At 39.8% G+C, this 25,018-nt stretch overlaps 1 protein-coding gene across 1 annotated transcript in view; it reads right to left on the bottom strand.

Annotated features, from left to right (window-relative positions):
- Window positions 1-381: 381 nt before the first annotated feature.
- LOC126473531 (G patch domain-containing protein 1 homolog) overlaps window positions 382-25,018 on the bottom strand; it is a 42,856-nt gene continuing 18,219 nt past the window's right edge. The window contains exons 5-8 of the mRNA XM_050100642.1: window positions 24,448-25,009; window positions 14,135-14,408; window positions 9,817-10,063; window positions 382-1,690 (exon numbers count right to left, since the gene is read on the bottom strand). Of these exons, the coding sequence (XP_049956599.1) occupies window positions 956-1,690; window positions 9,817-10,063; window positions 14,135-14,408; window positions 24,448-25,009 (1,818 nt within the window). The 3' untranslated portion in view covers window positions 382-955. The remainder of the gene's footprint in view (window positions 1,691-9,816; window positions 10,064-14,134; window positions 14,409-24,447; window positions 25,010-25,018) is intronic.

The following is a 25,018-nucleotide window of genomic DNA, read 5'->3' as shown; positions in this document are numbered from 1 at the left end:
CTGAACATTCTTGTATTTTGTTCAGAATGATGTAGATCACAAGTCAATACTTCCATTACTCTGTTTAGTAGCTGGAAGGTCATGTTTGTCCTCGTCCCCCACTATCTAAACACATTTTGGGCACAATATTCCGCAGGTTGAGAAGTCTCAATAATCAACAAATAGAGCAGTTCATATGCAAGGGGACATCCACATATGTCAATCTACTTTTCATCCCCACTGCACCTCTTACAAAAAAAAAAAAAAAAATTCAGTTCCATATCAGTTGACCAGGTTGTTACAACACCTTTTATAACATGAGATCAACAGTATAAAAAGAGTTACAGCAATAAAATCTCAATGTGAGTTAAAATCATTTATGGCAGCAACTAATGGACCAAATTTTGAAATAGAAATGTGTATTTATTATTGACCTTGACACATTTGTTTGCATATTACTTCTTGCCACTAATACACGTCACAACTATCCACAGGACTATCATAAGGATTGCTGTTCATTATGTAATTGACACATTAAAAAAATGAAAATTTTATGTGCCGCATAACTGTACTCTTACTCAAACATATGTGGTCAAACAGAGCCAAAAGATTATTTTAATTGACTTTTTTTAAAAATATTTTTCCAGATAGAAATTTTACTAATTTCAGGTGAGAGACCAGTAATACATTCCCTGAAACATACAAATTCTGCCTGCAGTATCTACACTATTACAATTTACAAATATAGTCTAGTACCACGACAGCACGTACACAAACTAATGACGTTTGAAACAAGTAATCAACACGTGTCCCCCTACACACACACACACACACACACACACACACACACACACACACCAGTACCATGAAAGATGAAAATATTGAGCAACAGGAAATCATCATACGGTAATGATAGGCCGATATCAACACGACATTTACTTTACATATATGTACACATTTACTATTATACATTAAATTAATGTTTACTTTTCTTATGCTTTTTTGATTTATGTTTCTTATGTTTTGATGCTTTTTTATGTTCCTTCTTATGTTTCTCTCTGCGTGAAGTTTTATTTTTCTTCTCAACCCAAATGAAAGATGACAGTTCATCTGTCAGATTAGACTCTGATATTAGCTTTGTATTTTTAGTTACATGGGGAATAGGTGTACTTGGTAGAGAGGGTCCATACATTCCACTTTCCATGGCTGCACTGTTATCATCTACTTGTGCCTGTGCAGGTTTGCTACCTCCTGTGGTTGTTTTTGCTCCTGATATTGCATCAGCATTAACAGTGTCTTCAGAGGATCGTACTGGGTCAGAATCTGTTCTGCTTAGTCCAAGATTAAAATCACAAGACTTTCCCTGCATTCCTTCTTTAATTTGAGTATTAATTGCATCAAGGTCTAGATTGGAAAAAATCCCTCGAGGTGGTGATGTATTCCTCAAAATATTGAGTGCGCTTGCTGGTGTCTGCTTCAACGGTTCTGTTGCTGCAAAAGATGACCTTCCAAATGATGAAGTACCAGGTACTTCTTCAGCTGCTCTCGTGATGCCTGGCTCCAATTTAATGTGTTGAGTAATTGCAGACTGACTAGGTGACTTATTTGTATTAGTACGTTCATCTTCAGATGCTGATTCATCTTCACTACTGCTCAGGAACACAGCTTTGTACAGGTCCATTTTTGAGGGTGGATCAGCAAAGTCCATCACCTAAACAGCAAAGAAGAGAGTAAAGTATCTAAAAATTTGAGTGAGGCAATATCTGTTATTTACAATACTCTAAGCACTGCTTTCAAGTAAGCCTATGCTCAAGACAATTTTGGGATGACTAATCAGAATAAATAAATTAGCTTCAATTTATCTAGGAACTTAATCAGAACTACTACTCAATTTTGTCAGACATCAAACAACTGATGAAAATGCAACTACAAGCATTAAACCATTTGTTTCAAAAATTTTCATGTTCCTCTGCCTCTCGATACTCTCCCTTCCCCCATCCCTCATCCCATAACAAATATATGGTTTTATGATTATGAACAATGGACAACATGTGTGCAGAACTGCATACTCTTTACACAGAGGGCTAACCATACATTTACTTTGTTTGTTTATGTAATTAGCTGATAATATCTTTTACAGTGCACTATATATGCAGAACAATGAATGAATGCTGAAGAAGATGTAAAAGATACAGTATATAAATAAACTAATAAAGCACATTGAACCAACAAATTGGATATGCCTATTAAGTGTCAAAAATAATTTTCAGTTTTCCCTATCTATTCCTATACATGAACAGTACATACTGAGAATTGTTCTAATATGTAATGTAACACACAGACATTGACAGCGGTCATGGTCTAACAAGATACCTACATTAAACAAATTAAATGTGTATGTGTACTTTATTTTACTAGAAAAACTTAAACTGTAAGAAACAGATTTGAATAAATCAGTAAGGACAATAGGCCAAACAATTAACTACTTCAAAGTGTTACAATTCACTGCATCATCATTAGAAAAACAAATGGTGTGACAATACTTTAATAGAAAAATGAATGGTGAGAATTATTACAGAAGTGGTTGTTCTACAGCAAAAAATCACTGGGTCATAAGACACTGCTGAAAAAGGTAAAGCTGTCATCAATCTGAAGGCTGATTTGAACAACACAGTTGTTTTTTCTAGGTGAAGGTGGTATATCCTTACCTTCCTCCAACATCTGAACTGACTTATTCAACCAGTTATAGGCAGACCTATAGTTTAAGACAGTATCTGACTACAGTGCAACTCTGCATCTTTCACACTAAGAAACATTGTTAAACGCAAAAAAGTGATAATTTACAGATAGAAATTGTGTGATTGACTGCAGAGTGAACCAAATATGTTTGGATATATAGCCTAGCACTTCACCACTAAGCCATCAAACCACCCTATGGAAAGGTAAAAGTTACTACAGAAGAGAGGTAAGAGCAAGTGAACAGAAAAGGACATCATACAAACATGAGACAGAAAGTAGAAGGAATAAAGAAATTAAGTGAAAGAAAGACAAAAAAGTGACACATTCTTAATTGTTGTCCATTTGCAGCTATAGAACAGAAAAAGTCGGAATGTATTTAAAGGCCAATATGCTTTGAAGTGTCCAGCCAGGCTGATGACTTCATTTATTCGCCAGACATCTGAAACATACTATCTGTCCATCAGGGCAGGAAAATTTTAGATGTTATATGTGGTGTCCTACACTAATGACACCACGTTAGCCATTCTACATTCAGAGGTTGGCAGTAACACATGTGACAGCCCTGACAATTCGCAGCCGGCTCGTAGACATGCCCTATGCTGCACATGTGGGTACGGCCACCAATGATCTTGCTTAAGAAGATGCCACACTTATGTCAGCCAGATGATCATGGAATTCACTTGGATCCTTTGCAGCAACCTTATTTCATTGCAACAGTTGGTGTTCTTCTGTCCAGACTTGCCTGCTAGCTTTTTCCCACTGCCCACCCTGAATGTGTTCCTCATGAAGAATTAACTGCTGTGGTAGGCAAGTAGTTTCAGGAACAGATTAATGTGGCAACTGCACATTACAAATTCTTTTGTTTACAGAGGCAACCTAATCAGACTCATAAGCAGTGAGTAGCAGACTTACAATGCCTTACATGCCTTCTAAATTTAAGTGTGAATGTAGACGTTATGACAGTTATGCCATGATTAGGAACACCATTGCTCAAAATGTGTCAAATCCTCACATACACAAACAGATTCTTAAATATCATTATCCTAGTTTGCAACAGGTTTTGGAATTAGTGGAGCATCAGGATTTGTTTTACAAAGTGGCAGTTGACATTGATTCCACTCCTATTTGTCATAAAGACTAGTAAAAAACAGGTTGTGCCATTAGCTCATGCAAAGTCTCAGCCAGAGCAGCAATGTAAACAGATTCAGTGTGCTAAGCAGCATACTAGCTCTGTTAATCTTGTTCTCTGTGTTTCGCAACGCACAAGCACCGGGTGTGCCCATGTCGTGATTGGTGGGGCAAGCACGCCATCACATTCAAGCTGTCTTTTTGCAAAAATACAAGTCCAACACACACTTTGTGTGTTCTCCTAAGTCATAGCCAATGAATGTCAAAGCAATTTCTTCAAAGCCAAGTAGTAACACTAGAGTAACAAGGTGCAAATCAAGTGCTGCAATGAAAAAGTCACACATTTCTTCTACTCAGGGTCAGGCAAATAAAATCTCTGACATTCTACAGACTGCCAAATCGCAAAATATACATGCAGTTTGATACTGGTGCATCAGTGACTTTGCTGAACTGAAGCACTTACGAACCGTCAGGCAAGCATAAATTTCGTAAGTCACTGGCAACTCTTTCTGATTATAGTGGATATGACATTCTTGTATTAGGTATTTGCAGCCAACCTGTCACTTTTTCTAATGTTACCAAGACAGTAACTTTCACGGTTTTGTGCTCAAGTGACGGTGGAAACACTTTTTGTATGGATTCTTTTGATTTGTTAGGTTTGTGCATTCAGCACAATGTTTTCTTTGTGAAATATTTTGTGCCTACAGAAAGGGTAGATAAACTGTGTGACGAATTTAGTGTCTTTTCTGAGATTGCCTAGGCAAAGCTACTAATTTTGAGGGTCATATTACCATGAAAGACAATGCGTAACCACAGTTTTGCCGAGTATGACTCATCCCTCATGCTATCTGGGATTAGATGGCACAAGAACTCTTTATCTAGGCAGGACAATTGTGTGATTTCCCCTGTAGCAGGCAGTCAGTAGGCATCACCTTTCATGATAATTAAGGAAACTTCAGGTAGGTTACGATTATGTGCAGATTTCAAGGTGACAGTAAATCCACAGACAGTGACAGCTATCCTTTGCCAAGGCCTGAAGAACTCATGGACAATCTTGGTGCATGTCACTTCTTTTCCAAGACTTATCTTCGTGATGCTTATTTGCGGCTTCCCTTGGATGAACAGTTTCAACAGGTTTTTGTAATCAGCGCCCACATGGGTTCAGCATTATTTGACACAGCTGACTGCTACAGTTCATTCTTGTTCAAATTATTTGGATGACACAGTTGTTTCGGGTCATAACCCCGATTAACATCTTTCAAAACTCGGGGGAATTGTTTCAAATGTTCTCAGGTGCTGGGTTAAAGTGTAGTAAAGGCAAGTGACTCTTCTTCCAGAATGAGACTGAATTGTTAGAACATGTAATCAACAGGCAGCGTACCCACCGAATGTTAGTGAACTCCAAGCTGTGTAAGGTAAATTGACTTATTACATTCAGCGCATTCCAAACACTGCACAGATTGAAGCACCACTGCATCATCTTTGGTGAAAGACTGTTCTGTTTGAGTGGACCAAAGGGTGACAAGTTGCATTTGAGGAACTGAAAGATGTTTTAGTGATTGATTGTTGTCTGGAGCACCGTTCTCTCACACAAGAGTGGATTGTTTGACAGGCCAATTGCCTTTGCATCCAAACACCTCCTAAAACAACAGTGCAACTATTTGCAGATTGAAAAGGAAACTCTTGCAACAATATATATGATGACCAAATTCTACTGATGCTTATATGGCAGAAAATTTTACTTGGAGATGGGTCATAAGCCTCTCACCTCATTGTCCAGCACTTCCAACCAGTCCCTTTGTACACGGCACAAAAACTGCAGTGTTGGTCTCAGCTCTTCTCAAATTATCAGTAAGAAATTGTTCACAGGTCAACTGCTACACATTCACACACAGACACTCTCTCTCACATCCCAGATGGTGCACATTCAGATTTGACACTTCTGAAGTGTCATGTTTCCACACTGATGTTCAGGACGATAAAACACCTGATGGTTTTCCCATCGACCACTGACAGATTGCTCACACAATGGCTGCAGACTCCAATCTCAAGATTTAGTTGCAGTACCTCCACATCAGTGGGCCACATTGAATTAAGCATACCAGGGATTTAATAATATGCCTTTATTTTGCTTCGTGGCACAATTTATGTCCAGCAGGGTGTTATCACACACAGACAATAATCAATTCTGAGTGGTGTGCCACATGTGCTTCAGAAGGGCATTCTTCACCTTCTCCATAAGCAGCTCACCCGACACCACTGCACATCGGTTGGCATGGACACTCAAACTGAGCAACTGACTTCACAATGTCCAGTGTGTGTGGAACACCAGGCTGCTCGGGGACTGATGACCTCAGATGTTAAGTCCCATAGTGCTCAGAGCCATTTGAGCCAGGCTGCTCCGTCACAGAAATGTTTTTATTGGGTCATGCCCAGTGCCCAATGGCAGTGTCTGCATATTGACTTTGTGGATCTCTACTGGAATTCTCATCGGTTTATTGTGGTAGATTCTTTTAGCAAGTTTCCGTTTGTGGCGCCCATGCAATCCACCACAACAGCTACTGCTATCATAACTCTGACATCGATTTGTTGTAATGAAGGTTTACCAGAAGTGCTGGTTTTGGATAATGGACCCCAATCCACATCAACAGAATCCACCACTTCAACTACTAGCATCACAACTTTGATGTCAATTTTTTACATTGAAAGTTTAACAGAAGTTCTCTTCAACAGAATTTCAGCAGTTTTATGACATCAACGGCACTGAGCATTTGACGACAGCACCATTACACCCTCAATCTAATGTTGAAGTGGGATGTTTCACCGTAACATTCAAGCAACGGATAACAAGTTGCGTGCTTCCCATACTAGGGGTGCTTCCCATATGTGGGAGCAAGTGTTAGTGCTCTTCCTCTCATCATACTGTTCCTAGCCACGCAACAACGAGTCAACAGTGGAACTTTGGCATGAATGTCGGGATAGTACACTACTGCATCCTCTGCAGTGGTCAGTCCATCCTCCAGAGTGCTCTAAGTTTAATGTTAATGATGTCATCTTTTTCAGAGTTTTCGGAAGACACGGGCAGTTGGAGCAAGGCATTATCAAGAAAGTCTTGGGCCATTCTTTATATTTATTACAGTGTCCTGCTGGGCTGCAGAAGCACCATCAGAATCAGCTTCACTTGTGTGGGCTGCTTGATACTGCTGTTGGTTTTCAATTGCAGTTTCGGAGCCCAGGACGACCCTGTAGCCTCAGCCACCTTCACCTCCCTCGTGTCCTGCACTGCTGGCGCCAGACAGGGAGCCATTGATGCTGTGATGTCACCATCACCACAATGCCAGAAGCCCCATTCACAAGAGACGGGCCCCTTTACCCTGCAACCTTCCAGTGGCTCAAAGTGTACCCTCGAGTCACTGTTGCACCTTCATCAATAGAAGAAAATGTTCCATTCTTAGGTGTAGTTGGGCACCCTATGGCTGGTTTCGCAGCTGAAGTTTCCAGCCATTCGCAAGACGGATGTTGGGGTGCGGACAGGAGCCTGTCATCGGCTCGAGTTTTGGCTTCTGTCTTCTCAGTGGCACGTGCTATCATTTCCAGCAGTACCAATACAGCTTTTGTGGGGGAGCGGGGGAGAGGTGTCATAAACTATCAACACCACACCAGGCATTCTACATCATGAGTTTAGCAGTAACAGATGTGACTGTCCTGCCAATCTACAGCCGGCTCATACACCCACTCTCGGCTGCATGCACAAGTAGCACCACAAGTGAGCTGACTTAAAAGGAGGCTGCACCGATGACGGCCAGTCCAACTGTGGATCTCGCCTAGAGCCTTTGCAGCATTACTAACTTATGCAATTGTTTATGATGAATATACCTGTGGGATAGACTAGTGTGGCATACAATTTGGACTTTCAGAAGAACATTACATAAACGAAGTTACACATTATGTCTGCTTATAATTAGTTTGCTCTCTGTCTCTGTACACACTGATTCCTCGGCAACCACCTCTGGACCAACCCAACGCATATTTTTACTTTGCCTTCTCTTGCTCATTTTTCTATTCTTTTACTGCTCAGCTAGTTTTATTTCTTTTTTGTTCCTTTTATGACCCCTAATAATACTCTTTTTATTTCATTGTCAGTAATCACTGAAGATTGTGTTGGAGACTACTTTTACCAATTCTATTTCTTACTGTTTTCACCACATCTTTTGTTTTTTGCATCCGGCTCTTTCACACTCCCTACACTCAACATCTATAGCAACCTACTCTTACCACCTACTATAGTGCCCTTTCCTTCTTGGTTTTTCGTTAACCATGACATCAAACAATGCTTCACAGAGCTAAAGACACTGGTCTCACATCTGAGGAGACTAGGATTCAAATCCCTACCCGACCATCCAAATTTAGGATTTCCGTGGTTTCCTGAGATTGCTTAAGTCAAATGATGGGACAGTTTCTCTGGGGAAAAAAAAGCATAGCAAGTTTCCTTCCCTAATTTTGCTTTCTTAACTTTTTCTATCACTATTGTTCTTCCCTCTTCATTATATTTTTTTTCATTTTCACTTATCTTTCTGGTACTAGCCTTATACCTTTGATATCTTGTTATTCTGCCATTATCTCTTGTTAATGTGATCATCTCCTGTCCTGTTACATGAGATAGCTTTCTTGAAAACCTCTATTAATCTGTTCCCCCATCTATTTATAACGTATTACATTCAACCCCACCAACATTGTACCTATTTCTCACTCTTAATGAACAATCTCAAGTAGCTGTTTTTGCTTCACTGTCTTTCTACATCTTTCATGGCCAGTTTATTTTAATTCTGAAATACTTAAGATTCCATCTGTACTTTTAGATAATTCTGTTGAGCCAGCCACGAATTTTGGCAACAATCAGTATGGCTTTCTTTCAATCATTTGATACTTGCACATTTAAAGCTTCACTATTTTTTCTACACACAAGGTCTTTCAAAACTGCTGCTCAGTTCAGTTGCAGTCACAGTTGGTCCTTAGTGTCCAGAGACGACAGTGGTTGTGTGTGTGTGTGTGTGTGTGTGTGTGTGTGTGTGTGTACAACATCTGCAACTCAATGCCTCTACTACGTGGTGTTAATTTTAAAAAACTGATAGTCTGGTCATTAAATAACAAAGCTGCAGAACCAGTTTCCTGACAATTTCGTTTTTTTTATATTTTTTTTTTTTTTTTTTTTTTTTTTTTTTGCCCTTCCCATACATCTTGACTTGCAACTGACCCACCATCTTTAGCCTATCCATTTTCAAACTTCATTTGCTACTTCGATTTCATTACTGGTTTTCCCATTTCATCTTGTGTTGTTATATCTTCCTGGATCTGTGTTTCTAAGTGACTTTAACCATTCAATCAGTGTTACATTTTACTTTCTATATTTGTGCCATCACATCTGCCAGATGAAGAGATTTGTGGTTCCAAAAGTCTTGTGACTGTCTGTGTGTGTACTACTTAACTGTTTCCTACTCATAACTAAAGATTTATGGTGCACCCCTGGATAAGCAGCTAAGAATAAGGTTAATGAATTGTTTAAAGGGAGTATAATTTGTTTGTGAACATCTTACAGATGCGAAGAGCAGTTTTTATGCGTTTTTTGAAATTTGGGTCAGTGAGCAGCACAAGGTGTGTACTTGAAAGACAAAATAAGCAAGATGTAGGTTTAATGACTGGATGATGAAAGGCACACAAATTCGAGTGAAGGAAAAGAAACTAGCTATCATACTGCTTGAGAATAGAATGCATGATGGATATTGGAGAGAGCATCAGAAAATAAAAGGAGATTTCACATGTGAAAACTGATTGTGGTGCCAATGTTGGAGTTTACTGGCAACAATTACAAAGTACTCTATTCAAACATACAGTCACAAGTGGCATAACACAGTTTATATATTAATATATTCACTTCCAACAGTCAGATAGCAATTATTGTTCATAGCTTACCCGATCATCATTTGTCTGGTCTGTCAGATCCTTATCTGCAACTGTCGATGATGTTGTAGATTGTGTTTGAGGAACAGTTCCTTTTTTCTGAACAGGAGACACTGCTGAAGTTTTGGCAGTTTCAGCTTCATCAGTTACTTGAGCCTCAGTCAGTTTGATATTATGATTTGCTGCATCTAGGAAATCAAATACTGAGAATTTGCTCACTCCTTTCTTTCTCACTAGAGATGCAGACGGCTGGCTAATACTGTAACAGAGAAACGAAATAAAAAATACTGGAAAACTGTCATATTTATTCAGTTACAAGTACATCACAGCCTGCATACACATGAGCTCAGTAACAAATATGGGCACTTGGATGTGTGTCTCCATGACACTTTAGCCCTTACTAAACGAACCGATGATGATACAGGCTGCTCTTCATCTTGGGATCTTCTCTTTTTTTTTTCCTCTCTATCAACCTTACATGGTAAGAGTCCCAGTATGAGCAGTAATATGCAGATATATGTTGATAAAGAGTTTTGTAAGCTACCTCCTCGATAGGTGCATGACACTTTTTACAGATTCTTCCAATGAATCTCAGTATGACATCTGCCTTTCCTATAATTAGTATTGAGTTTTTGTTCCAGTTTTATAGTTCCATGTGCATACACTCAGATATTTAGTGGATGTGGCTGTTTCCAGTGACTGTGTGACAATCATCTACATAAACAGTGACATATCTTTCCCTATTTATCAGCAATGTGATAGACACTGCCAATGCCTCAACCAAGTGTTGATACTTCGCAAATTTTTGTGCATTTCACATCAATTTTATAGGACTGTAACTTCTATTCAATCAACAGAATCATCAGCAAACAGCTCAAGGGGTTTCCAATTTTATCCACTACATTTTTTTATATATTTGGTGAACAATAATGGTTCTTTAACACTTCCCTGGAGTGGTTCCATATCAGTTCTCTCCAAGGCACCATAAATTATGTGGCGGAAGGTCCGTAGTGTACAATTACAGTTTATTCCATTCACAGATAATGTGATGCAACAGTAACTGACAATATTTTCCTAATTTTATCATCAATATCATTACAGGAGACATTTGTGAGAATAAATATTATTGTTTTTTAGTTCATTACCCAAATATACTCTCAGAATCTTATAAATACACACAATACACATTTCTTGCCTGAACCTCTTCTCACTGTAGATTGGTGGGCATTTAAGGGACATTCTCATGCGAACAAAACAAGTCTGTTGATAACATAGTGCTCTCCTCAGAATTTTTTCTAGACTTTCTTTCAACCCAAGAAATACAGAAGTCACATCCAAGACAAAATTTACATACTTCAAACTGCAGAAAGTTGGTAATACCAAAGTTCTATTTCCATTTAAACTTTAAGTAACAATGGCAACTAAAGTAGTAGGATTCATATATTATTGTGCCTTGCTGCCATCCTAGAACTAATATGACACCAATGGAGCATCAAATGTTACAATAATATTATTCGTTTTAATGAAATGGAGTTTTTGATACACCACTGCTGTGGAACTCTTGCTTCAGTGAGGGCTAAAACTGATTCTGAAAACAGTATACCGCAGTCAAGAGAAGGAGATATGCCACGATAAGGGACTCTGACACACCAAAATGTTGCCATCCTTAAGCTAACTAGTAACACCACACAATGCACACAGTTCAATTATTTTAGTTTCTATTCATTCGAACTGGCTATGGTGCAACAACTTAGTGGTGATACCAAAGCCAATGATTTGAAATCATGGGTGAATTTTGTTGACGGATGACTTTTCATTTAGGTGGTTCAGTGAAGAAATAAAATGTTGATTGGTAGTCCTATCCAAAAGCACACTCAATGCATGTGTATTCCCTCCAAACATCACATTTATTGGCTTCAGTGCTGTAATATTTTTTGAGATCATAGTTTTGTACTTTTTTAAGAGGGTGGGAAGGCAGTCAAATTGACATCTGTGCACTACACAACGATATCACAGAACTTTCTTGCTGAAGAACTACATCTTTATGAAACTGATATTCAGAAATAAGTCTAATGGTTTCAGCAAAATGGGGTGGGTGCAAACAACTCCATGTCACCTAATAAGCTGAACCACAGCAAATGATCTCCACAGGAGGGGACTTTCTGTGGCCTGCAGATTCTCTTTATATCACAAGGGAAACTCCCAGTTGCACTCCACTCAGATTTAGTGGGAAGATGTCCCAATGGATAGCCCATCAAAAACTGAACACAGACCAAGCATGAAAACAGGAATAAGGTGTAATTAACTGTGAAAAAAAGAAGTGAAATATAAACCATGAATGGTACAAGCCCAAGATTTGCAACATCAAGCGAGTTTAAATACTTAAGGTTTTGTGGTTCTGTCGTCATGGTGTTGCACTGCGAAGGAGGAGATCCATGTTCAAATCTCCCTTGCGCCCCATATCCCCCCCCCCTCCTCCTCCTCCAAATTATGAACTGTCTGTCCAGTCATTGACATGTCTGTTCACTGTATTCAAATTTGTGTCTGTGGCGTGTGTAACAGCGAGTTGTAAGGAAGGGACCTAAAGACATAACTGAATCTTCTATGTGTTCTACACAGGTACCACATGATATGACTCTTTTGTTTTAAGGTTGGAATAACCTCCTCTCTTACATTGGTTGACTTACTAAGTACAACTTTCTGCATTCTTTTCTATGGATATAGCATTATGCATTGGTTATCTATACCACCAGCCCAAGAAGACCTCATTTTATCCAGCAGAATATTATGATTCACACATGTGCCATAAACAGGTCACAGTAAATATCAACTGGTGCTATCTTGTTATTCAATGCCTGTAAAATCTGGTGAGTAAATGTGTAAATAGCATTCTCAGTTGAGCAACTCTTGTGAAATACAAACTGTAATTTGCTGAAGATATTACAGTTGCTCAGATGGGATACTATCCTAGAATACATGTCCTTCTCAAAAAATTTTGGAGAATGATGTCAGTAGTGGAATGGGTCAGTAGTTATTGACATCTCTCCTAGCACCTTTCTTACGGAGGGGTTTAACTATGGCACACTTCAGTCTCTCTGGAAAAATGCCATGAGTCATTACAAATTTCAGAAAAGATGATGATTATTACATGGGAACAGACATTTAGTAGTCTATTAGAAACACCATCAACTCCACATGAGCTTTTACTTTTGACAGAATATATAATTTTCTTAATTTCAGAAGAAGAAGTTGGTGAGATATCCATATGATTGAATTTTATGTAAGTTGCTTGTGGATGATGCTGTTGTATACAGAGAAGTAACAAGGCCATTAATTGCACAATATCACAGGTACTGGGAGGAGTTTGTGTCCAGTGTTATTTATAGTATAATGACCACATAAAGACAGAAGCTACACTGAGATTCACAAGTGGCTCCTAAAGAAATGAAATGCACACACAAGAAAAGGAAGCTTACACAGGCCTATTTCACTAAGTAAGAACTTTGTAATCTCCCTTTTCTCGTGTGTGCATTTCATTTCTTTAGGAGCCACTTGTGAATCTCAGTCTGGCTTCTGAAGTTCTTACTATGTAAAATTAAGAGAGGCAACATATCATATCCAAAGAAGAGAAGTGAGTTTCATTGTGAGTTCATTTGGTGAGCATGACAGCATCAAAAGTCCAGTAGCAGACACTGTAACAGAGGAACTGTGAATTACGAAAAGATTTACTGTTCACAGTAGAAGAATGTGTGCCCCAAGGAAAGTCATATAACATGTTTCATTCTACCACCAACACCTCACTGCATAATTATGGTGATAAAATCAGAGAAATTCAAAGGTAATACAGAATCTTACCACAGGAATATGTAATCTTTGTCACACACAGTACAGGGAATCTGAGATAGAGATGTAGATGATTCTTTAAAAATTGTCCTGAATAGTAAAAAATATCTGTGTATAAGTTATGCTCCCTGCTCCATTAAGGAATGTTGCACACTCGTTAAAACGGTGGATCTGTATTTATAAATATATGATTCCAAACCACCATTCAGCAAATCTGATTTATGTTCTATGGATTCCCCAAACCATTTCATGTGTATGTCGACTGAGCACAATGTAGGGAGACAGGTGTGTGTGTGTGTGTGTGTGTGTGTGTGTGTGTGTGTGTGTGTGTGCACGCGCGCGCGCATGTTCATTTTTTCCCACAAGCTTGAATTCTCAACCAGAACTTCCCATACTTTATTAATTTATCTACTAATCTTTTCAACAACATAAGTAGGAAGCAAACTAACACAGCTAAATAACACAATCAGTGTAACACACTACTTACCCAGCCTGTGGCTCAGGAACATTGAAGCGCTTGCAGAGCAAACTCGTTGGTTTCCAGACAGAGCGCTCTCTGGTGAGCTTGCCAAACATCTTTGCCTTAGCAGCAGATACACATGCTGGGATTTCTTCTTGCAAAACATCAGCACCAGGAGCAGAGGCTGGGACAAATCGGTCATTCATGGCTGCCTCCAGTTTGGCTACACGCTCAAATTCTGCCACTTCTTGCTCCCGCTGCCACTCTGTCATATCCAGTGGCTGGCATTTTGCAAAATCAGCTGAAAATAAATCATATTATATACCTATTTAAATGATCAAGAATGTTAAATCGGTGGAATTCAACAAAGATGTTCAAAGCTATGTTCAATTGTTTTTCCTGTTTAGTTTTGGACTAACTCACCACTCAAATAACATGACTATGTACCATAAGTCTGTACAGGGTGTACACAGGGTGGATTAGAGGATGGAAGGGTTCATCATCTTCATATTGAAGATGCCATGCCATTATTCTATTGGAATGAACTAAAAAAATTACAAGAAACCTAAATGGAGAAGAACAGAAAATATGGTTCTTCCAGGTTTAAATCCAATGTCCTACCTGTACTTTTATTTAAATGATTAATTATTCACCACACTTTCAAAGTCAAGTCTTCATATTTACATACAGGCATGTGTCCACCAGCAACTAACTTCTGCAAGCACTTGCTGAGGTGTTTACATTACAGCAAAAGTTTACTCCTGAAAGTCCCTTCACCACATGTTAATTTCAGGAACTTGTTGCAAGTACTTGAAGAAGTTAAGTTAGTATTAAGAAAATAGTCTTAATCGCATTGACTGTTTTCTTAATACTAAGTTAATGTATATTAATCGCTGTCACTCCACAACCATGTTGTCCAAACTTCTACTTGAAGAAGTGTTTCCAATACAGCAGCATCATGAGGCGGGCAAGTGGAAGTTTACCGTGTCATGATTAAAGACAGAGTAGCCGCCACCATTACTGCATTATTATTATTATTATTATTATTATTATTATTATTATTATTATTGTTGTTGTTGTTGTTGTTGTTGTTGTTGTTATTATCGAAGAAAAATAGTTACTAAAAACCATATTAGGGAAAAACAATGTTTGGATGAAGAAATGGATATAGAGGCATACATATTTAAGTCATCAAGAATCACTACTGAATGAAATAAAATCAGGAGGCTTCACTCAGACTGAAAAGTTTCTGACAATGTTGTACGTTAGTTTCGAATCTCTCTCATGTATTGTTCAATAAAAGATTCAAAAACAGGATACAAAAATGCGGCAAGCTGTACCACCAAGAGATGACCTTTTAATTCCTCTTTGATTTTTGCAAACAGTATTTATTACTAATATAATATATTTACGTTTAGTCTAACCTTAAACAATCCAATAAAATTTAAAGACATCTCTATTGTCATTCTACTTCCTCACCTGGTGAAACTTGGTTGCGGTGGCTGGTTATGTTTGTTTTGGGATTCTAACGCACTGACATTTTCACACTAGTAGTCAACACGAAAAATTTCTATGAGTTTGAGAAAAACTTCCAGAAGATGGTAAGTTCTTGCAGCGAGATGCAAGAAACTTGTGGAAGCTACTTCTGCGAGTTAATAAATCTCGCGGACGTTGACTTGCTAGGAGTTTTTCCACATCAAACAATTTTCAGAAGTAGATTCTGCAAGCAATGTGCAGACATTTATTTGCTAGTGGACATGCACTTTAAGTAGCAAAAAATGACGGTGAAAGAAAAATTGAGCATAAAGAATCAACCAAAAAGAAACAACCTTTTCATATATTAGCGCAAATCACTAACAAATATCACTCTGAAAATAAATACGGGAAATAAGAAATGTGATTGGTCTTACAATAGTAATTACAATGACATTACAATGAAATGAATACCCCTAGTTGCATACAGGTGTTGATATTAGTCAACGGGGGAAAGTTGAAAATGTGTGCCCCAACCGGGACTCAAACCTGGGAGCTCCTGCTTACATGGCAGACATTCTATCCATCTGAGTTACTGAGGACACAGAGGATAGTGAGACTGCAGAGACTTATCTCTGGCAAGCCTCCTGTGAGACCCACATTCCCAACTTATTGTCCCGCACTATATTCATAGTGTCCCTGCCCATTATACTCATTACGCGCGGCTTTTTGTCAATTCCTGTAAGAGTTTGGGCACTGTTTGTGTATCTGCACAGAAGAAGGCAGTCAAATGGCCAGTGAGCCTTAACTATATACGAAGACGGTAACTGTTCTTTCGGACATGTCGTGTATGCAGCTAGGGGTATTCATTTCACTATAATTTCATTCTAACAAGCTGCTTGGTCTAAATCTCACCAGCCATTTGACCATCTTCTTCTGTGCGGATTCACAAATAGTGCACAAATTCTTATGGGAATAGGCAAAAAGCCACGAGTAATGAGTACAATGGGCAGGGGCACTATTAACATAGTGCGGGACAATAAGTTGGGAATGTGGGTCTCACGGGAGGCATGTCAGAGATAAGTCTCTGCAGTCACACTATACTCTGTGTCCTCTGTGGTTCAGATGGGTAGAGCATCTGCCATGTAAGCAGGAGATCCCGGGTTCGAGTCCCATTCGGGGCGCACATTTTCAACTGTCCCCGTTAACTTATATCAATGCCTGTATGCAGCTAGGGGTATTCATTTCATTGTAATTTCATTCTAACGAGCTGAACGAGCTGCATGGTCACCGATGTTATCTGTTCTTTTGGATATGTCCGAAAGAACAGATACAATCTTATATAAAACTAGCATTTGTGATGCTGATATTTAAATACTGAAAAAGTGACACACAAACGTTGAAACTTTGTTCTGAGGTAATGAGAATATGATATCCACATAGACAAGGTATGTTTTTGAGTATTTTCATGTGCTTGAAAACATGTATTTCTTACAATTTTTGTAAGTTACGAGTGTTTATTTTGTAGTAAACCAGCATTTGTGACTTAGTCACTGTAAATAATGAACATATTGTGCTACATTGGTTTTCTCTTTAACACAGATGTATATTGTCTGCATTATCGTAAATTAATGCTAGTGTCAAATTTGTTAGTGAACTTAATCTTAATCTATCAGAGAAACAGTAAATTTTATGCAAATATTTTCTTTTGTTATGATGTCCCATTTTGGCTGTTAATCATTTCAGACCTATGAATTAAAGGAGAATAAGCACACGTAGTTTAGAGTTATTTGTTTACTGCCCTGTAAAATACTGAAGCAGCACAATGCACCTCCACTTTGTATGTTGTCCTCAATCACGGGACAATTTAATTGCTGTTCGTAAGGAGCTAGAAATTACTCTATTGTCAGCCAACTGAAAGTTGCCGCAAATGGTGTGTTGGAAGGGCAACCAAGAGTCATGTACCAGAGATACAAGTTACCTCAAGTATTATCCTCTTCACTGGCTAATGTCTTTCCTACAGGAAGTACAGGATCTATCACTACTTGTCATTTGACTGTGAAAGGCATTAGTGGTAGGTTTAGGCATCCTGTACGGAGGAGACAGGAACCGAACCAGGGATATCTCAGAATGGTACTGTCTTCCACCGAGCCAGTGAGATTTACTTCACCTATTGGGAAACATGCTGCGTACCGTGTCAAGGGCAGTTTGAAGTTTGGAAGGTAGGAGACCAGATACTGACAGAATTGAAGCTGTGGGAACGGGTCATGAGTCGTGCTCGGGTAACTCAGATGGTAGAGCGCTTGCCCGTGATAGGCAATGGTCCTGAGCTAGAGTCTCGGTCCAGCACACAGTTTTAAACTGCCAGGAAGTTTCATCTCTTGGGTGTCTGGGCCACATCATCTCAAGGCAGTATGCCCGACCCATGGAGAGTTTTCTCAGGGTCATTACAGACCTGTCTGCATCCCTTGTCATTGCATCAACTGCAGGATTTTTTTTTTTTTTTTTTTTTTTTTTTTTTTTGATCCCAACAAAAAACTTCATGTTTTTTTGTACGGCACAAAATTCAAACTAATTTCGGACCACCATTTTGTTATTTAGTGCATCTGCCCAAGTCACTGATAAGGCAGTTCACAAGTTGCTGGGTGGGCCTTGTTGCTCTCCAAACACAGCTACGACATACATTTTCACCCCACATTGCGCCTAAGGATGTCTTATGCTTCTTGCCCGTTGGCTCAGACCCTGAGTTCAATCAGGAGGAGATTGTGTGTCTTCATTTGGATGTCTCCTCCCGCCAAGAAGTAGACAGTTTTCCGACCATTAGTGTCCGAATCGCCAAGGCAACAGTGGCCAACCCCATCCTCAGGCAAGTAGTCTGCCTTGTACAACAGAGTTGGACTTTTTGAACTCCACACTGCTCATCTGATCTGCATCGCAACTGCTTTGTCTTCCACCATCATCTCCCACTCTTAGATGGGATCCTGCTCATCTCCACAGACGATGCAGCTCTCCGAGTGGTCATTCCCAGGAGTTTGCAGTGAGAGGTTTTACAGATGTTAAATGAGAAGCACTAACGTGTTTCCTGCACCAAAGCCTTGGCCCACAGTCATGTTTACTGGCCCAGCAGTGACCGAGAGCTGGAACACTTAGCTGCTGCATATCTCCACTGTGCTAGTCAACAGGCAGCTCTCAGGTCATTATTCTCTCTGTGGCCTGTAGTGAATAGATATGGCTGATTGTCACTGGCATGTTTTCCATGGTCTGGTGACCCCCGGCCACTACCGAGGTCCTATTCAAGCTCTTTCCAAGATTTTTTCTGTTGGAGTCTTCCAGCCATGCTCATTTCTGACAATGGACACCAGTTCCTGTCTCAGATGTTTCATGATTTCTGTGTGTGGTCAAGCATTTGTGGGGCATGTGGTTCACACCTTCAAGACCCAGATGAAAAAATGCCTGCAAGGCTCCACTGCCAAAGAGGCATTAAATTTTTTCTGACGGCCTACTGGGTGACTCCTATTTGTTCCCATAGCCCTACACAGCTTAACCATGGGCACCAGGCAAGGACGCTGCTCCGTCTCCTGCATCCTATATCTCGCCCACCGTCGCTCTCCAGCATATCAGGATTTAGACTGAGGATGGTAGTCTTGGCATGTGGTTTTCGTTGGTGCCCCTGCTAGCTACCAGCAATCATCGTATGCTGGAACGGCCACTGCATACACCCTATGGACAGGGAAGAGTGAGGTCAAGTGCCATCAAAATCAGCTCTGCATCCGGGTGAGCAGCATCCACTCCCCCCCCCCCCCCCCCCCCTCTCCTCCTGTCGCAGCCATAATACCACCTTTTTAGTACCTTGGTCACTGGGTGCCGCATACCCACAAGGGTTCCAGCCTCCTCTTTCATCTGCAGCAGTACCTCCATCCAAAGGGCCTATGTCTCCTGCAACAGCTCTGGTGGTGTGTCAGCCAAAGTGCATACTCCTTGTTGGTTGAATGTCACAGGAGCAACCTCCACCTGTGGCAGTGTCACCTCCACCTTCCACACCACTGCTGGACATTGCCATGAATCCCAACTTGTAGTGACCATTGTCGGTCCTGTCATCTTGTGTTCTGACAGAGGAGTGTTGGGGTTCTCCTCACACCGGCTACTTTCGCCCGTATCCCCAGATATCCGCTAACTGGGGATTGATCGCGCCTCTCACATCCAGGGCCTCCATGGTGCGGTATCAGCAATGCTTGGCCCCCCATGGGGTTGGTCGATTCGTGGGAGGGGACAAAACACTGATGTCATCAGTTCCATTGGATTAGGGAAGGATGGAGAAGGTAGTCAGCTGTGCCGTTTCAAGAGAACAATCCCGCCATTTGCCTGAAGTGATTTAGGAAAACCTCAGAAAACTTAAATCAGTATAGCCAGATGTGGGTCTGAACCGTTCGCCCTCCCGAATGAGAGTCAGTGTGTGAACCATTGCGGCACTTCGCTCAGTCCACCAAGGGGCGAGGGGTGTACTGACCCACATACATCCACACTGTAGATCCTGGTGCGCAACCATAGAGCACACCACACAAGTCAGCAGATGCAGCTAAAAGTTCGACAACTATCAGAGGCTGCCACTTGTGGATGTGGGTGCAGCCTCTCGTCAGTGCACTCTATTGTTTGGCCAACAGCTTCTTGAGATGGGCCCGGCCAGCCCTAACACAGTTACATGTTCACCTCTGCATATGTGTTACCAGACTGTTATTGTGAGCCATTCTGTGGCTAATGTACCCATTATAATAAGTTGTTTTCTAGACTTTATCAAGTTTGTTATGTCAAGCCATCATGTGATGTTCTCTTGTGGGATTAGAACAGTTAATAGATAAAGAGATGCTGAATGAACACATGTTTAGATGCCAGGAGAGCATTGCATGAAGCCTCCGATGAGAGCCACAGCTGGATATTATCATGAGATCTCTTACAGAATCCGAAAAATTCTGCTCATATATAAATGATGTTAGTGGCATCAAGTTAGTGTCTAGATACTCATGGATAAGGCAGGAACTGAAATTGAGAGTAACAAAGCAAAAGCAGACATGCTGAATTCTGTTTTCAAAATTTCGAAAAACCAAGAGTAATTCCCCAACTTAATTCTTGTATCACTGCAAAGATGAGTAGTGGCACTGATAAACAGCTGAAGTCACTAAATTTGAACAAAGTTCCAGGACCTAATGGAATCCCTATTAGATTTTATACCGAGTTAGCCCCCGTTTTAACCACAATACCTCAAACAAAAAACGGTGCCCGGTGGTTGGAAGAAAGCACAGGTCATGTCCCTCTACAAGTAATGAAGCAGAACTGCTTCACATAACTACTGTGTACTATCATGGACATCAGTTTGTTGTAAAATCTTAGAACATATTCTGAGTGCAAATGTAAAAGATATCTCAAAAAGATGACAACCTGCATGCCAGCCAGTATGGATTCTGGAAACATCAATCATTTGAAATCCAATTCATATTTTTCTCACAAGAGATACTGAAAGCCATGGACCAAAGCAGGAAAACAAATACAGTGTTTCTTGACTTCCAACAAGCATTTGACGCACTACCACAAATATGTTTCTTATCAAAAGTACAATCATATGGTACAGCAATTGAGGTTTGTGACTAGATTGATGATTTCTTTGTGGGAAGTGCACAGAACATTATCTTGGATGGAGAGTCTATGACAGATGTAGAACTAACTTGGGTGTGCCCCATTGAAGTGTGTTGGGACCCTTGCTATTCACGTTGTATATCAATGGCCTTGTAGACACCATTAGTAGTAACCTCGAGACTTTTAGCAGATTATGCAGTTACCTATAACGAAGTACTGCCTGATGTAAGCTGCCCAAATATTCAGTCAGATCTTGATAAGATTTCAAAGTAATGCAAAGATTGGCAACTCACTCAGAAGAGTAAAATTGTGCACTTCCTAAAATTAAAAATGCCAACTCATACAAATACCTGGCTGTATTAATTTGTACGGATACAAAATGAAATGATCACACAGTTTCATAGTTAAAACAGGTGGCTGACTGTAGTTCAGTGGTAGCATACTAGGGAAATGCAATTAGTTTCCAATGGAGATTGCTAACGAAACACTCCTGGGACCGATCTTAGAAGATGGCAGAAGTGTGTGGGACCTATACCAAACAGAACTAACAATGGATATTGGACATATACAGAGAAGAGCAGCACAAATGGTCACAGGTTTGTTTGACCCATAGGAGAGTGTAATGAAGATGTTGAAAGAACTGAACTGGCAGATGTTTAAAGACAGATGCAGACTACCTCATGAAAGCCTATTTAGAAAATTTCAAGAATCAACTCTCAGTGATGAATCTAGAAATATACTACAGTGCCCTACACATCACTCCTGCAGGGATTGCGAAGACAATATTAAACCATTTACAGCGTGCATAGAGATATTTAAGCAATTATTCTTTCCACTCTCCATATGTAAATGGAATGGGAAAAAGTCATAACAACAGGTAAAATGGGATGTACCCTCTGCCATGTACTTCACAGTGGTTCGCAGAATATAGATGCAGATGAAGGCCACTCAAAAATGTTTACAATTATAGTATTTCACTGCAGACAAATGAAGAGTGGAAATGGAACGTTTCCTACTTGCTATTTTTTCATAAAATGCATTTTCAGTGCTACTGTGGTCTTGTTAGTCTGTTGCATGTCTCTAGACGTGATCTAGGAGCCAATTCATTGAGAAAGTCTCTCAAACATATTCATATAGAGGATGGACAAAATACAGGAACACCAAAACCTCAACACATCACCACACCTAATGATATGTAGGAAAACCATTGGCATTCAAAACATCTGCCAATCATCTCGGAATGGATAAATAAAGTTACTGTAGGCTTTCCTGCAAAGTAGTGCTCTCCAAACTACACCACACAGAATCAATAATATTGACATCTGGTGAATGCAGTGGTCAGGGAACATGTGACAATCTGTCCTCCCACTCACAAAACCTGCAGTGTGAATAGTGGCCCTGTCATACTGAAACTCAGCATCACCATTGTGAAACAAACGGTGTATCATGAGATGGATCAGCCAAAATGGCCACTTAATGCTTGGCAGTAAAGCAACATGGCAAGTACCAGTGGAGCCTATAGGATACCACGATATGGCTGCCCAAATCATCACTGAACCCCCACCATGTTTCACTCTTTGGATGTACATTTGTCCAGAAGTTGGAAAAAAGCACAATAATACGCAAAAGACCAAATTACTTTCTTCCATTACTACACAGTTCACATGTTTTATGGCTTCGGCACCACATTTTTCTATTACGGGCATCATAAACTAATGTATGGTTTTGGAATTCCAGCTTGCCCTGCAATTTCCAGCTTAAGGAGCTCCCTTAATGTTGTTTTAAACAGGATTCCTGGGTGACATTCACTTCCGCAGCTGTTGTCTTATTTTTCATCACAATGTTTGTCAATGACAGTCTGTCACAATCACTCAACATACACTTCATCCCCACTGTGGCTTAGCGGATTATGTTTTTCTGCTTTCCCTGTACATGGTACAAGTCTTTGTCATGGTGCCTCCTGAAAGACCAAGAACTTTGACTACCTTGCTTATGGAAACACCACTATACATGCACCAACAATTTGCCCATGTTAAAAGTCACTTAGGTCTGACATGATGCACTTACGACTACACAGAACACTGTTCTGATCATGACTGACACTTGCAAAGTATTTAGGACATAGTACAGGTGCCATTATACTCAAATACAACAGCATAACCTGCAGGCTTGGCTAGCATTTACATTTATGTTCAAGCATGCATTTCTCATTATGTTTCCATATTTCTGACTGACACTTGTGGATAGCGAATGGTCTTTGTGCCAAACTGTGCTTACCTCAGGAGTTGGAAAATTTAAAAGATATGACCAGTGCTTTCTGTTGACTGCAGTTCTACCAGTTAAAAAATTAATGCAGTATTTCAGTACCTGCATTTATCACAGATAAAATGTACTGACTCAGTATTAATGGCATTTTGAACAAAAACATTCTTACTGATGTTTTTGAGACTGTGGCTGTGTTCAAAACACAAGTTTCTTCTTGCAAGGAAGAAAATAGCATTCAGCCACTATTAATAATGCTATCTACTCACCCAAATAGTGTTGTTAATGGTTTCAAACCAACAAGTTCATCTTCAGATGGCTGTTCACATATATATTACATCTGTTGCTGTTCACATTAGTTGTTGGCAAAAAAGCAGCCAACAACTAATGTAAATCACACCAAATGAATAAAGATGTGAACAGGTACCTGGAGATGAACCTGCTGGTCGAAATCAGTAACAGCATCATTAACATTGGCTGGTTCTATTTTCTTCTATGCGAGGGTCAACTTGTAAAAACTTTCTTACTGGCGCTTACAAACAGTCAGTTAGAACTTACTTTATTTTCTAATCTGCCTCATTATTTTTTGCAGTTTATGGTAAGCAGCATAATTCTGTGGCATCGGAATACCATCTCAGTCTTTTTTATATGCATCGGTTTTGTGCAAACAGACAATGACTATTCTTTCAATGACTATTCTTTGTGTCAAAGGATAATTCAATTAAGAGAACTAATAAATTATGAAACAAAGTTACTGGCCTTGTACCTACCTTCAGAAGACAAAATGAGATTCTTTGCCAACAGACACATATGAAAGTAAAACCAGTACACTTTTTACCTTTCAGAACTAAGCGCCCCTTCCTTACACAAGGTTAAAAGGAAGGACAGGTTACTCATTTCGCAGGATGAGCCCTAACTACAGGTGGGTTCCTCTCAACTCTCTTCTAGAAATCTACACAACTATCGTGAGTACAAACCTTTCCTTCCAGCTTTAACCAGGGCAGTATACTGTTCATATCGGCTCTGTTTATCTGGACGTCCTGCAAATGGACAGAACTTTGTTGCAACTGAGTTTTCAGAGAGTTTCTCAGTAATTTTTGCAGCTTCTTTGGCCAACATTTTATTCTCATCCATTTCACTTTCTTCTGAAGCTGTCATATGCATACAGGTATTATTGTCATTTAAAATTTGTGCCCTGTCATTAGATGACAATGCGTGTCTTTGCAGACCCATTTTTCTAAAGTTGTTCTCTTGACTTTCGTCAGGTGCAGATTCGAAACGTGTCTTGCGAACTGTATGGAATGGCTGAAAGTTTGGTGGTAACTCTGGAGGAGGGAAAAATTTCCTCGAAGAAACTGAGTGTGTGGCACAGACAAATCCATCCAGAGTGTCTTCCTTATTATTATCCCTTTTAACTGAGTCTTTCTTCTTTTGGAGCTTCAGTGAGTCATTGCCTCCCAAACTAAAGTCATACTGAGACATATCCTCCAGTGCATATATGTCTTCATCCTCCTCTTCTAATGCTCCAACACCAAATGCCTGTGGAAA

The sequence above is a fragment of the Schistocerca serialis genome, chromosome 4 (genome assembly GCF_023864345.2).
Source record: "Schistocerca serialis cubense isolate TAMUIC-IGC-003099 chromosome 4, iqSchSeri2.2, whole genome shotgun sequence".
Lineage (NCBI taxonomy): Eukaryota > Metazoa > Arthropoda > Insecta > Orthoptera > Acrididae > Schistocerca > Schistocerca serialis.
This window is presented reverse-complemented; position numbering and strand designations above follow the sequence as displayed.